The sequence below is a fragment of the Aquarana catesbeiana genome, linkage group LG11 (genome assembly GCF_042186555.1).
Source record: "Aquarana catesbeiana isolate 2022-GZ linkage group LG11, ASM4218655v1, whole genome shotgun sequence".
Taxonomy (NCBI): domain Eukaryota; kingdom Metazoa; phylum Chordata; class Amphibia; order Anura; family Ranidae; genus Aquarana; species Aquarana catesbeiana.
This window is the reverse complement of record NC_133334.1, coordinates 98,347,919-98,363,099: the sequence shown is the minus strand read 5'-3', so window position 1 is coordinate 98,363,099 and position 15,181 is coordinate 98,347,919. Positions and strand designations below refer to the sequence as shown.

At 42.7% G+C, this 15,181-nt stretch overlaps 1 protein-coding gene across 5 annotated transcripts in view; it reads left to right on the top strand.

The window, feature by feature from the left end:
* LOC141112209 (mucin-5AC-like) overlaps nt 1-15,181 on the top strand; it is a 251,901-nt gene that overhangs the window by 87,826 nt on the left and 148,894 nt on the right. For all 5 annotated transcript variants that reach the window (XM_073604809.1, XM_073604807.1, XM_073604808.1 and 2 more), the window contains 2 exons: nt 11,167-11,292; nt 11,412-11,529. In XM_073604809.1, the coding sequence (XP_073460910.1) occupies nt 11,167-11,292; nt 11,412-11,529 (244 nt within the window). The remainder of the gene's footprint in view (nt 1-11,166; nt 11,293-11,411; nt 11,530-15,181) is intronic.

Below are 15,181 nucleotides of genomic sequence, written 5' to 3'. Positions count from 1 at the left end.
TGGTTGTAGCATCTAACCCCAGGTCTAAGATGTAAGACATATTTTCGTTGACCTTATAGTAGGATATGTTACTGAATCTCTGTAGTATAGATTGTACCGAAGCCAGGGAAGAAAGGGGGTTGGTAATCATCATTACATCATCCACGAATAAGTTAATTTTGTGTTCTATGGTGCCAATTTTAAATCCAGTGACTTTTACATTTGATCGTATGTGTTCCACTAAGGGTTCCATCATAAGGTTAAAGATAAGCGGTGATAAAGGACATCCTTGTTGGGTGCCATTAGTAATTTGGAATGGCTTGGAAAGGATCTCAGATGTGTATACTTGGGCAGTTGGTGATGAGTATAAGGGCCAGTATGTCAGAAAGGATGTGGCCATGAAATCTAAATTTACAGAGGGTCGCTTTTAGATATGACCAATGGACCCTATTGAACGCCTTCTCTGCATCCAAGGAGAAGGCGTGCGCGTGGACTCAGCAGTATGAATTATATTGATAAGTCTGCGTGTTGCATCAAATGTTTGTCTCCCTTTCGTAAACCCAGATTGATCCTGATTTATCAGTAAGGGCATTAAGTTTATCAATCTGGTGGCTATTAGTTTGGCATATATTTTTATGTCTAAATTTAAAAGTGAAATGGGTCTGAAGTTTTGTGGCAAGGTAGGCTCATTACCTCGCTTCGGCAGTGTTGTAATCAATGCATTTAAAATTTCTGGTGGAAGAGAAGAGAAAGAGGCAGCGTCAATGCACACTTGACTTTTTGGCTTGCCTGACTATCCGTTCCGGTTCCTAAACTCTGGCTATGTTTACTCGGTTTACTTTTTTTAATTATTATTAAACAAGTGTGATTTAACTTCTGTCTCAGTCTGATTCATGGTTTTTGACACTCCTGTGTAGATGGTTGTGTAACAGTGGAGTAATCTTTTAGGTTGTATAGTATGCTATAATAGTAACTAAATGCATTTGCAATGGCTTGTGGGTCTAATAATTTCTTTTTCGAAGTAGGGTGGTAAAGATGTGTAATTTTGGTTTTAGCATAGGGGCCTTTGATTCTGATAGCCATGGCTTTCCCTGCCTTATTGCCTGTAGAATAGTGTTTAGCTTTAAAATGCTTTTGAGCTTTTTCAAATGATTCTAGTAAATGCGCTCTCTGTTCTTGACGTAATAATTCAGCTTTAAGTGCAGGGTCAGCATTGGTTTGGTTTTGATTCCCTAAGGTTTTAATATGGGTTGTGAGGGTGTCTAGACGCTGTGATCCCTTCCTCTTCTCTCTGGCACTTAATTGAATAATGATCCCCCTAATGAATGCTTTATGAGTATTCCAAAGTATAGTATTATTAGAGGCGGTTCCTTTGTTCAGTTTTAAAAAAATTCTTCTAGGCGTTCACGTATATAGGCTGAATAAACTGGTGAATGGATAATTGAGGCATTGGCTCTCTAGATCTTTGTGCGAGGGGGGGTAGATGGTGAGTTGTCAGTGGTCATTGTGACGGGTGCATGCTCAGACCATGTTATGGTGGATATAGCTGATTCGTACACTTTGGGTAGAGTCCATTTGTCCATCAAAAAGTAATTTATCCGGGTGTACGAATTGTGACGGTGAGAGAAGAAGGATTAGTCACGTTCGGTGCTGTGGTGGCACCTCCATACATCATGTAGGTCATTTTTCCTTAAGAAGGATCCCATAGGTGAAATGAGTCTGCTGGTTCGGGAAGAGGTATCTAGAGCGTTGTCTGGTACTATTTTGAAGTCTCCACGCATAATGAGGTGTCCTTGGCAAAAATTGTTGATTTTCTTTATAAGTTTGGATAGGAATCTGATTTGTTTGGCATTGGGTGCATATACATTTACTATAGTGTATATAGTGTTATTTAAGGTTGTGGAGAGTAAAGGCGATTGTATTTCTGATGGCTATCATGACTTCATTTTTCTTTGTGGGTCCTGACGCTTGGAATACATGGGTGAAGTTTTTGTTGGTACAGAGGGGTTCTGCATTGATTTTAAAGTAAGTCTCTTGTATGCATAGGATTTCGCTGTGAGAGTCCTGTGCTGTATGCCACAGGGACGCTCTTTTTGCTGGGTGGTTTAGCCCTTTGGCATTAAGCAATAAGAATTTTGGCATCTTGGTGAATGGGTTGATGCAGTTGTGATAAGTGTTTTGGTTACTTACAGTTGTATGGGATTACGCGTCCACTCAGTAGATGCTGGATGTAGTTGTCTTTAGGTCAGAAGGATTCATTGAGGTGGTAAGTCTGGTAAATCTTGGCTAGGATTCCTCTTGTGCTCTCAGGGAGGTAAGGTGAGTAAGGAGGTAAACAGTAAAAGTCTATGGTTGAGACAAGAATGAAGAATAACAGCGAGGGTAAGGGTAACAGGGGTCAACAGTGGTCCGAGGCAAACTGCTGAATATTATGGGGGTATAAGTTTGCGTACTATCTGCAATTAGCAGGCACTGAATCGGAGTGCAGGACTGGTTTTAAATACATTGACACCACTAACCTGGTACAGACTTGTAGTTGTTTGTATGATGACTCTTGGAGGAAGCTTGGTCTTTCTCCTTGTAGTTTGGCTGTGCTGATACAGCTAATTCAGGTTTAATTCCCCAAGTGTGAAGCAGTTGTAGTCCCTCTTTGACCATAAATATATTGTGTTTCACTCCATTTCTGGTAACCATTAATTTGGTTAAGACTCCCCATTGATGTGGGATTTTGTGGTTGTTGAGGGGTTTAGTGATGGTGTTCAGTTGTCGTCTCTGTTGATGAGTGTATTGAGAGAGTTCTGCATACAGTTGTAGCTCTGCATTCAGGGTTGGCCAAGATGTCTTCCCTTTGCCAGGAGTTGGTCTTTCGTGTGGTAAAAATGAATTCTCATCGAAACATCTTGCGGGACCTCTGCGGGAAGGGGAGGAGGTTTGGGGAGACAGTTTATACGATCGATGATGGCTTCCATTGGCAAAAGATCAGGCAGGAGCGTTGATATAATTTTTCTGGCATACGAGTTGAGATCTGTTGGAAGAATTGTTTCGGGTATTGCCTTTATTTTCACATTATTTCGTCGAGACCTATCTTCTGGGTCCACCATCTTGGCTCTCACCCATTGCTATTCCTCACAGGTATGATCGCGGGCATCCGCTAAATCATTTACAGTTTCAGTCATGACGCTAATTTGTTGTTCAATATGATACACTTTCTGTTCCATGAAATTCATTTCTGACTTGAATTTAAAGAACATGGAGGAAATATCATTATGGAGCAAGCTGTGAAGAGACATAAGCATCTCCTTCATAGTGGTGTCTAACCCATCTCTAACCAGTTGGTTAGAGATGGGAAATGCTGCTATAGGAGATGGATGGGATGACTGTGTGAGGAGATTCTCCAATGCAGGGCTTACCTCATGAGCGTGTGTGCCAGAATCCAGGCACATCCGTAACTTGGGTGGGCTGTTACTGATGGATGATGGTTGGGATAAAGAAGGAGAGTTTGAGGATTCATTCTGCTGGGATATTTCTAGGCCATCCGCATCATGGAGGTCTGTGTACAAATCGTCTTTGTGCTGTGAGAGGCCGCGGGCACCATCTTGGATTCGTCCTCCCAGCGGCTGAGAGAAGAAATCCGTCAGTTTGTTAGCTTGCGGTATTCCTTTTGTTTGCGAGATGATCCAGGCTAGTGCCCCAGTGTGTAGGGGTCTGTGGATGGCATAGTTGTAGCTATGGTAAGCGGTGATGCTGTTCCGTTCTCCGTTCGGCACTGGAGCTGTGTAATCAGGTGTCCATACTGCTTGTGGTTAGCCACGCCCCCTCCTTATATATTTTTTTGAATTGTAATATCTCATATTTCCTAAATAAACAGAAATTGCACAAAAAAATATACAATAGTAAAGGTAAAATAGGTAAAAGATGCAAATAGAGTTGACCTGTTTTATTCACAATCCTTTCTTTGGAGAATGTTGGGATAATCAGTAATGTTCCACTAGTTTACATGCTTTGAATAATAATCTTTGTAATATAACAACAGTGGTTGGTTGATATTGCTCTTCATCCAATATTCCAAGTAAAAATAATAAGGAGACAAGAGAAACTGTAGCAAGAAAAACAGAGAACATAGGGATTGATTTACTAAAGGAAAATAGACTGTACACTTATGCAAGTGCAGTTGCTCCAGAGCTTAGTAAATGAGAGGGAGCTCTGCTTCCATCATCCAATCATGTACAAGCAAATATGCTGTTTTTTGTTTTTTTTTTCATTTTCTTTGCATGTGATTGGATATTCTTTGTAAAGTGAAGCTTTAATTCATTTACTAAGATCTGAAGCAACTCTGCACTTGTAAAAGCGCACAGTCTATTTGCCTTTAGTAAATAAACCCTATCGTGTCAGTTATATCTGAAAATTATCTTTAGGACATTTCCATAACATATGGATGAGAGTTCCTTGGTCGCAGGAGCATTTAGGACAAATCAGCGACTCCCTTCTACTCCATGTTTTTTTACATGTGTTCTATAGATCCCATGTAAATAAAAAGTTGGGTAGTTGTGTTGAGGATAAAGATACGTGCAGCATTGAGGATATAGCCATTTCCCATTTATCACCTTCCATATCTCCAAGATCCTCCTGCCATCCTCTGCTACATGGTAAATGCCCAGTGGCTTGTTGAGTGATCAGGAAACTGGTATATAACCAGGATATCATTCCTTTCTTGTTAGGGTTCTGAGCCGTATCCTGTATAATGGCTGGTTAATAGGGATGGGCGAATGGTTCGGGCCGAGCATAAGTTCGGGCCGAACCTTCGCTGTTCGGACGTACGTTTAACAGCCGAACAAACGGGTCATTCGACCATTTGTTCGGCCCCCCCGAACTGACCCCGAACTGACCACAAGGCATTGCAGAACTGAACAGTACATAGCAAGCCGTGATTGGCTGAAGCAGTGAAAGCTTCAGCCAATCAGGGCACAGAGCACTGTCAGAGTCATGATTGGATACTGTCATCATGACTTTATCCAATCATGGCTCATTCCCGCCCCACAGTATAAAAGTATTCTTTCAATGGCAGCCATTTTAAGTGTGATTTTGGTGTGGAGGGAGATACAACAGGGCTCTGTTCAGTGCCACCAGTTAGTTAGTGTGCTATACTGTGCTATTTTGCTTCAATTGTCAGTGGATAATATTAGTTTAGTGTCAGTCTAGGGATAGTGTGCGTGTAGTGAGGAGGACCATCATTCAGCTTTTCATAGTGTGCAGCTAGAGTAGGGACAGCTCAGATTGTTTCAGTGTAGTGTAGTAGGACCGTGTCAGTAATCTTGACATTAGTATATAGCTAGAGTAGGGACAGCTCAGATAGTTTCAGTGTAGTGTAGTGAGACCGTGTCAGTAATCTTGACATTAGTATATAGCTAGAGTAGGGACAGTTCAGATAGCTTCAGTGTAGTGATGGTTGAACACCATCTATTTGATTGTGTTACTGCCAGTTTAACGCCATATCATATTGCGTGTGTTACTGCCAGTTTAACGCCATATAGTTTTGCGAGTGTTACTGCCAGTTTAACGCCATATCGTTTTGCGTGCGTTACTGCCAGTTTAACGCCATATAGTTTTGCGTGCGTTACTGCCAGTTTAACGCCATATTGTATTGCGTGTGTTACTGCCAGTTTAACGCCATATTGTATTGCGTGCGTTACTGCCAGTTTAACGCCATATAGTTTTGCGTGTGTCACTGCCAGTTTAACCCCATATAGTTTTGTGTGCGTTACTGCCAGTTTAAAGCCATATTGTATTGGTGTGTTACTGCCAGTTTAACGCCATATCGTATTGCGTGCGTTACTGCCAGTTTAACGCCATATAGTTTTGCGTGTGTTACTGCCAGTTTAACGCCATATCGTTTTGCGTGCGTTACTGCCAGTTTAAAGCTATATCGCTTTGCGTGCGTTACTGCCAGTTTAACGCCATATAGTTTTGCGTGCGTTACTGCCAGTTTAACGCCATATTGTATTGCGTGTGTTACTGCCAGTTTAATGCCATATTGTATTGCATGCGTTACTGCCAGTTTAACGCCATATTGTAATGCGTGCATTACTGCCAATTTAACGACATATAGTTCCGTGTGCATTACTACAAGTTTAACGCCATATAGTTTTGTACGTTACTGCCAGCCATTTACTTCTGTGTGCATTACTGACAGTTTAACGCCATATTGTAATGCGTGCATTACTGTCAGTTTAACGCCATATAGTTCTGTGTGCGTTACTACAAGTTTAACGCCATATAGTTTTGTGCGTTACTGCCAGCTTAACGCCATTTACTTCTGTGTGCGTTACTGCCAGTTTAACGCCATATAGTTTTGTGCGTTACTGCCAGTTTAACGCCATATAGTTTTGTGTGTTACTGCCAGTTTAACGCCATATAGTTTTGCGTGCATTACTGCCAGTTTAACGCCATATCATATTGGGTGCATTACTGCCAGTTTAATGTCATATCATATTGGGTGCATTACTGCCAGTTTAACGCCATATAGTTCTGTGTGCGTTACTACAAGTTTAACGCCATACAGTTTTGTGCGTTACTGCCAGTTTAACGCCATTTAGTTCTGTGTGTGTTACTGCCAGTTTAACTCCATATAGTTCTGTGTGTCACTGTACGTATGGCTCATTATATTGCAGTATATTATATCCGTGGAGTGTGTCTGTGCAGTGTGAGTACTCAATTTAAAGGGCACCAAACACCTCTTTACATTTATTAAAGTGCATCTACGTACAGATTTCAACTTCTCCTTTACATTTGCTTATAAGCACCGCCCCTTCCCTCCCAATAATGTCTGGGAGAACAATAAGGAGAGGTAGATGTTCCCTTGGCACTGTAATAGGGCAAGCAACAAATGTGTCCACAGGCAAAGGTGGACGTGGTGTTCAATCCTCAGGCAGGACATCATTTCCTCTGTTTAGTGAGTTTGCCCATGCTATCCAGCCACAGCATGCAGAGGAGGTGATGGACTTTCTTACTAAACCTTCCTCATCCTCCTCATCATCTGTCACACAAGCAGAGACAAGTGTGCAGTCCCTTGTAGTTGCCGAGGTGGATAAACCTGCCTGCTTGTCCACATCTATTCCTGACATAGCCCTAACATCAGCCATTGAGGAGTCAGTTGAGTTATTTGACCACAGCATCAGCCACTTGCTCCTTGATGATGCCCAGCCATTACTGGATTCAGATGCTGGTTCTGAGGTTGAGGATGACAGGAACATGAGCCTAGAGAGAGGGAGGAACACTTGTAGACAAATTGGCATTCATGTTCCCCAAGCCGCAGTGTATTGCCAAGTTGTCTCCAGTGGTAATGATGAAGATGGAGGAGATGGAGATTATGGTGATGATGATGAGGTCACTGATGCGACTTGGGTGCCAGATAGATCAGAGGAGGAACTGAAGGTGAGGCGGTACAACCCCAAGGAGGTCGGCATCAAGAAACAGTAGAGAGCAGCCACCCTATTCCATCACATTCTGCAGCTGTTATCTCCCGGCCCACCTCCAGCTCAGCTGTCTGGGCCTTTTTCAGCACATCTGCAGCAGATCACACTGTTGCTATCTGCAAACCATGTTACAGGCACATCAAACGTGGCAAAAACACCAACCATTTGGGTACCACATGCCTAACAAGGCATTTAATGTCCAACCACTCAGCCCGTTGGCAAGAGCACCTAAAAGCCACACAAAAGGGGCACAAATCTGTCCCTCCTCCTCCTTACCCACTTCGGTCTGCCCCTGCGATACCGAGTCATTACCTTTCAGCAGCCTCCACTGACAGGGATTATGCTATAGCACAGGGTGTACAAGGTCCTAGCAGCTCATTTACCAGCAGCACACCACCAGCTGTAGACTGTAGCCGGCAAATTTCTCTGTCCCATCTTCTGCAGCGGAAAATTCTGCCTTTCAGCATGGTGGATTCTGCCCCCTTCCGTGAATTCGCACAATGTGCTGTACCACAATGGCAGGTTCCCAGTCAATACTACTTTTCACATAAGGCCATTCCATCTCTTTACCATCACGTGGAAGGGAATGTTCTGGCATCGTTGGGCAAGGCAGTCAGCCATAAAATACACTGCTGACACGTGGTCCAGCAAGCATGGGCAGGGACGATATATTTAATTCACAGCACACTGGGTAACGCTGCTTGCAACTCGAAAGGATGCAGGACAGGGCTCAGTGATGCAGCTTGTTGTGCCCCCACATCTCCATACAGCTGGTGGTGATGATGCCAGACCTGTGAGCTCTACCCCCTCCTCCACCACCTCCATGCCCTCCTCTGCAGAATTGTCCTATGAACATCAGGTACCCCCTAAACATTTAAAGGACTTTTCCCAGAGTCAGGCTAAAAGGTGCCATGCAGGATTCAGCTGGTGTGTTTAGGGGACAGGAACCACATGGTTTCTTGCAGCTCTGCAAGGACAGGCCCAGGGGTGGTTCACACCACGCCAGCTGGAGCCAGGAATGGTGGTATCTGATAATGGCTCAAACCTCCTGTCCGCCCTTAGACAGGGAAAGTTGACACATGTGCCATGCCTGGCACATGTCCTCAATTTGGTGGTGCAGCCTTTCCTAAGTACGTACCCAGGGTTGCAAGATGTACTAAAGCAGGCCAGAAGAGTATGTAGCCATTTCAGGCGGTCATACACAGCCAGTGCTCGGTTGGCTGAAATTCAGTGAGAATTCCACCTGCCCGTAAACCGCCTGATTTGTGACATGCCCACCAGGTGGAACTCAACTTTGGGAATGCTGCAGCGGCTATACATGCAGCAGAGGACCATCAACGAGTACTTATGTCAGTACGGCACGACGACAGGTTCAGGCCGCCTCTGCTTTTTTTCCCCACGCCAATGGCTAATTATTAAGGATGCATGCACTGTATTGTCCCCATTTGAGGACGCCACAAGGATGGTGAGCAGTGACAGTGCATGCGTCAGTGACACAATCCCTGTTGTGTTCCTGCTGGAGCAGACTCTGTGTGGCATTATGGACAGGGCACTGAAGGCAAAGCAGGAGGAAGAGGAGGACTTCCTTTCCTCTCAAGGCCCACTTTATGCAGACACCATCATTCCTATGTCACAGAACACACAGGAGGAGAGAGGGGAGGAGGATGAGGAGGAGGATTCTGGCACTTTCATAGGCTTTGAAGAAGAGGAAAACATGCGTTAATCTGTAAGCGGTGGCTTTCCAAACCCAGGACCCTTGGGAGTAGTGCGTGGCTTGGAGGAGGAAGTTCCAGATGCTGTCATTCTGAGTGACCCCGAGGAGTCTTTTTCTCAAGCCTCTGCAAATTTGAGGTGCATGGGCAACCTCATGCTTCAAAGCCTGCGAAAGGACCCAAGAATATGTGGCATAAAGGAGAAGGATGATTATTGGTTGGCAACCCTCCTTGACCACCGTTATAATGGGAAGGTCTCTGAACTCATCCCGTCCCCACAGAGAGTGCAGAGGATAAAATCTCTTGAGGACTCATTAAAGGGGATTTTATTGAACATTTTTTCCTGACTCTAGTAGGTTACAGCGTGGTGGAAAACGTCCTTTTGAGTCTTCCGTTGGTCAAGAAAGGAGCGTTGGAGAAGGCATCCACCTAAGTGAGGCATTTTGGAATTTTTTTAGTCCTCGCCACCCAGGGCTATCATCTTCCACATCCCATCGGTAGCGTCTGCATCACATGGTGGAGGATTACCTTGGGGTCAAAACAGAGATGGAGAGCTTTCCGGCTGACGATCAACTGGGTCATGAGAATAGATCACTGGCCAGAACTTGCCCAGTATGCTAATGATTTGTTGGGCTGCCCTGCATCCAGTGGCATAGGGTTACAGTGGGGATGGGACCGACACCCAAAGACCAATTTTTTTGCACCTGTTTGACAGGTGCATATCATTGCAATTTTTTACAGCAAGGCAAATTCTTGCTTTCATCAAGATTATCTCTATAGCGTTACAGTGGGAAGGTGCCACCGACACCCAAAGACCAATTTTAATGCACCCGTTTGACAGGTGCATATCATTGCTATTTTTTACAGCAAGGCAAATTCTTGCTTTCATCAAGAGTACCTCTATAGGGTTACAGTGGGAAGGCACCACCGACACCCAAAGACCAATTTTTTTGCACCTGTTTGACAGGTGCATATAATTGGAATTTTTTACAGCAAGGCAAATTCTTGTTTTCATCAAAATTATCTCTATAGGGTTACGGTGGGAAGGTGCCACCGACACCCAACGACCAATTTTAATGCACCCGTTACTTCTATCCAAAGTCAAAGTGACACCAGAATGTATCCAAAAAATCTCTAATCTTGTTCCCAGTGCACTACATTGTGGCCTCATCGTACACACTGGCTCCCCAGCTGTTGCTGAGCAAAATAAAGGCAGCTTGCAGGAAAAATGTCATTTTTTTTGGCTTTATAAATTCAGTTATTGCTGCAGCACTTTCTAGACATGGTACAGATCTGCCACTTTACAGTTAGACTAAGGTGACCCCCCTGGCACTATATTGGAAGGAATTTTTCATTTTTAGGATTTCACTTTAAAAATAAAAAAAATCACTGCTCATTTAAAAATGAAGTTTTTCGCAAACTTTTTTTTTATTGATCCATGTCCCCCAGGGCAGGACCCAGACCCCTATAACCATTGTATGCCTAATTACTTGCATTTAAGCCTTCAAAATGGGCACTTTTGATATTTAACGTTCGGGTCCCATTGACTTTAAAGGGGTTCGGTGTTTGGGTCCCACGTTCGCGGTGTTCGGAAGTTGTGGTCCGAACCAAACAGGGGTCCTTTCGGCCCATCCCTACTGGTTAATGTGGTTCCAGAATAGTCAATTCTGCCTGAGCATGAAAAACATGCAATACTTGAGCTGGGCATAATTTTTAACATAAACCCAGTTCTAAGCCTTATCTCAAAACTTTAAATTGTCCAGCTTTCCTGGTAAAAATTGATATTCAGGCCTACAAAAAAGTCCTGAACCCGCTAATGGTTTGAAGTGAACCCATCTCCTCTTCTATTAGGATAAAGTGCCCTTCAAATTTTTTTATCCATGCCTCATAAACAGTTAATACAAAAATAAGGGAAAGTTTTCCTAAACTTATTTTGGGTGCTGTATGACAAACATTTAGTCTGTATTGACTTACTCATACTTCGCTCACTTTTGTGTTTGCAGCAAAGACATGCCCTTTAAACATGGTACGCCAGGAGTGTGGCTCCCCTTGTCTCAATACATGCTCCAATACAGACAGGTCCATGGTTTGTGAAGACCACAACATAGATGGATGTTTTTGCCCTAAAGGTAACACACCGACCAGTATTTTTTTTTTCTTTTTCAAATTCATTGAATCTTGCACTATATTTCATGTATGTAAACATCAATTATTTCCCTTATATACTGACTTCATGTTTCATTCTCAGACACTGTGCTTGATGACATAAACAACACAGGCTGTATTCCTCAAGAGAACTGTTTCTGTGTCTACGATGGTAAAAATTACTCCCCAGGATCCTCCTACAGTAACCCATGTCGAGCATGGTAAGTTAAAGCAGAAATCCAGTCATAAAAAGCAAGATAAAATAAACAGACAGTTAAAAGAACTTAACATTTGTTTGTTGCGTTTGTTGCAATATCAGCATCATTCAACCCACTTCCTCTGAGCCTAGGTCATCCTGGGCTCAGAGGAAGTCTCAGCCTGTGACTGGACAGTGAAAGAAGAAGCAGCACAGTGATGAGCTCATCTACGTCACTTTGCATTCTTTATCAGCATGCTTCTTGGCAGCATTGATCATAACTGATTGGTTTCTTATGCTGCTGCTTCTCCTTATACTCCAGCCCTGATGAATAGGGACTGCAAGAGGTTAACACCAAGTCAAATAAAAGTGCTTTCACTGTTTGCATCTAAAAATACTTTTGATGCTGTATTAAATATCACATATTATTTATGTGGTTTATCTCCCTAGAATTCAGTTTTACCATTTTACTAATATAAACTATATTAGTGAACACATACAGGACCTTATTGTATAATGTCTGTTCCTTTTGAAAAGGAAAATCTTGTCTATCTTCAGGCTTTACCAATGCTACCTATTCTCTATTAACTTCCATGGCTTTTTAAATAAAGTAATATACAGTTGTGCTCATAGGTTTACATACCCTGGCAGAATATATGATTTCTTGGACATTTTTCAGAGAATATGAATGATAACACATAAACTTTTCTTTCACTCATAGTTAGTGTTTGGCTGAGGCCATTTATTATCAATCAACTGTGTTTACTCTTTTTAAATCATAATGAGAACAGAAAATACCCAAATGACCCTGATCAAAAGTTTACTAAACCAGTATACTGTGTATTGCCCCCTTTACCATCAATGGCAGCTTGAAGTCTTTTGTGGTATTTGTGGATGAGGCTCTTTATCTTCTCAGATGGTAAAGCTGCCCATTCCTCTTGGCAAAAAGCCTCCAGTTCCTGGAAATTCTTGGGCTGTCTTGCATGAACTGCACTTTTGAGATCTCCCCAGAGTGGCTCAATGATATTGAGGTCAGGAGGCTGAGATGGCCACTCCAGAACCTTCACTTTATTCTGCTGTAGCCAATGACAGGTCAACTCGGCCTTGTGTTTTGGATCATTGTCATGTTGGAATGTCCACGTATGTCCCATGTGCAGCTTCCTGGATGATAAACGCAAATATTCCTCCAGTATTTTTTGATAACATACTGCATTTATCTTGCCGTCCATTTTGACCAAATTTCCTGTGCCTTTGTACCTCACACATCCCCAAAACATCAGCGATCCACCTCCGTGTTTCACATTAGGAATGGTGTACCTTTCATCATTGGCCTTGTTGACTCTCCAAATGAAGCGTTTATGGTTGTGGCCAAAAAGCTCAATTTTGGTTTCATCACTCCAAATGACTTTGTGCCAGCAGGTTTGAGGCTTGTCTCTTTGCTGTTTGGCATATTGTAAGCGGGATACTTTTTGGCATTTGCGTAGAAATGGCTTTCTTCTGGCAACTCGACCATGCAGCCCATCTTTCTTCAAGTGTCTCCTTATTGTGCATCTTGAAACCACCACATGTTTTCAGAGTCCTGTATTTCACCTGAAGTTATTTGTGTTTTTTTTTTTTTTTGCATCCCAAACAATTTTCCTGCCTGAAAATGTAGTTGGTCTACCTGATTGTGGTTTGGTTTCAACAGAACCCCTCATTTTCCACTTCTTGATTAGAGTTTGAATACTGCTGATTGGCATTCTCAATTCCTTGGATATCTTTTTCTATCCCTTTCCTGTTTTATACAGTTCAACTAACTTTTCCCACAGATCCTTTGACAATTTTTTTTGCTTTCCCCATGACTTAGAATCCAGAAATGTCAGTGCAGCACTGGATGAGAGATGCAAGGGTCTGTCAGGAGTCCAGATGCTCATTGACCTTTTATACACACACACTAATTACAAGCAAACAGATCACAGGTGAGGATGGTTACCTTTAATAGCCATTCAAACCCCTGTGTCAACTTGTGCATGTTATCAGGCCAAAATCACCAGGGTATGTAAATTTATGGTAAAGGGGGCAATACACAGTATACCGGGGTATGTAAACTTTTGATCAGGGTCATTGAGTAGTTTCTGTTCTCATTATGATTTAAAAAGAGTAAACACTGTTGATTGATAACACATGGCTTCAGCCAAACAATAACCATAAGTGAAATAAATGTTTTTGTGTTATTCATATTCTCTGAAAAAATGGCCAAGAAATCATAAATTCTACCATGGTATGTACACTTATGAGCACAACTGTATTGGTAATTATTTACTGCTTGTTCGTTGGAGGCTTTTCCTCCATCACAAAAAGTTATCTGTTGTTAAAATGTTGGAGGAATATTTTGTCTCATTTTGTACTGCAATGTGCTAGGGTGAGGATCTATTTATCTATTTATTCAGCATTATATCAGGCTGATCCTTACCCCTATTGTTGATGCTTCCCAATAGTGTTTCTAAAGATGAGAGCAAACACAGCCAAAGAAGAAAGTCAAACGTCTTATCTTTACAAATGTTGAGATCGGATTCAGTACAGAACCGTAATGCAATGCCTATTATGCTCAAAGTGAACCTGTGTTTGTCCATACAGGACAAAGCAAAAGGTTTGCATAAGGCAGGGGTGCTCAACCTTTTGAAGAGCGCGGGCCACTTCAGTGATTTGGTAACCGGTGGCGGCTCACAATGAATATAAATGGTTTTGAACTTCACATTTTTTATTTTGAATACCATAATGCAGATTTTTAAAACAATCAGGCTTATCATTTTCAGTGGGACCAATCCCGTTGGATGTTTACCCATTGTTTAATCACAATCACAAGAATCACATTTGTTTATCAACCAGATCACCATTAATCCCACTCTCATGCTCAGGTGTGACCATCCAAAAAAGCTCCAATCCAGCATTGCAGCCTTCACTATATCAGGGTCTTTGCAGACATTCCTTGAATTGTCAAAATGAGGACTGTGGACAATCTAAACAAAAAACAACAAACCAGGGAGGTGCATGCCCTAGTAGTGCGATAAACGTCTTTGTTAATTAAGCAAAGATAAAATGACACATAATGCACTCACATGCTTCTGGAATTACACCAACCTCATCATACAACTGTGAGAATCCACTGTCAGAACCCCTGTATGGATGCCACTAAATGTAATACACTTGGCTAAAGGCTCCTCTCCCCATGTCTATGTGTTAGGAAAGAAAGAGAAGAACAGGGAACCAGCTGCAATAGCAGCTTGTGTATGACAACCGCAGTGATTAAGAAGGACCGGCAATCATTTAGTAGAGCGGCGTGCACCCAAAGGAGGCTGTGCTGGTCATCAGTTGGCTCAGTGGGCCACAGGTTGAGCATGCCTTGCTTAAGGTATGATTAAAGTTGTTGTAAACCCTTACAATCCACTTTTCACTACAGTTAAGCCTATAATAAGGCTTACCTGTAGCTACCCCAGATATCTCCTAAACCTGCACAGTTTAGGAGATATCCCCAGTATCAGCATATGCCAACGTCATCGGCACATGCGCACTGAAGCAACGGCTTCAGCTAGTTTGCTGCTACCGGCGGCTCCCACGCGCATGCTAGGGAGTAACGTCATCGCGGCTCTGGCTAATCACAGCGCCGGACCCCGAGACAACCGGAAGTAACTCCGGGA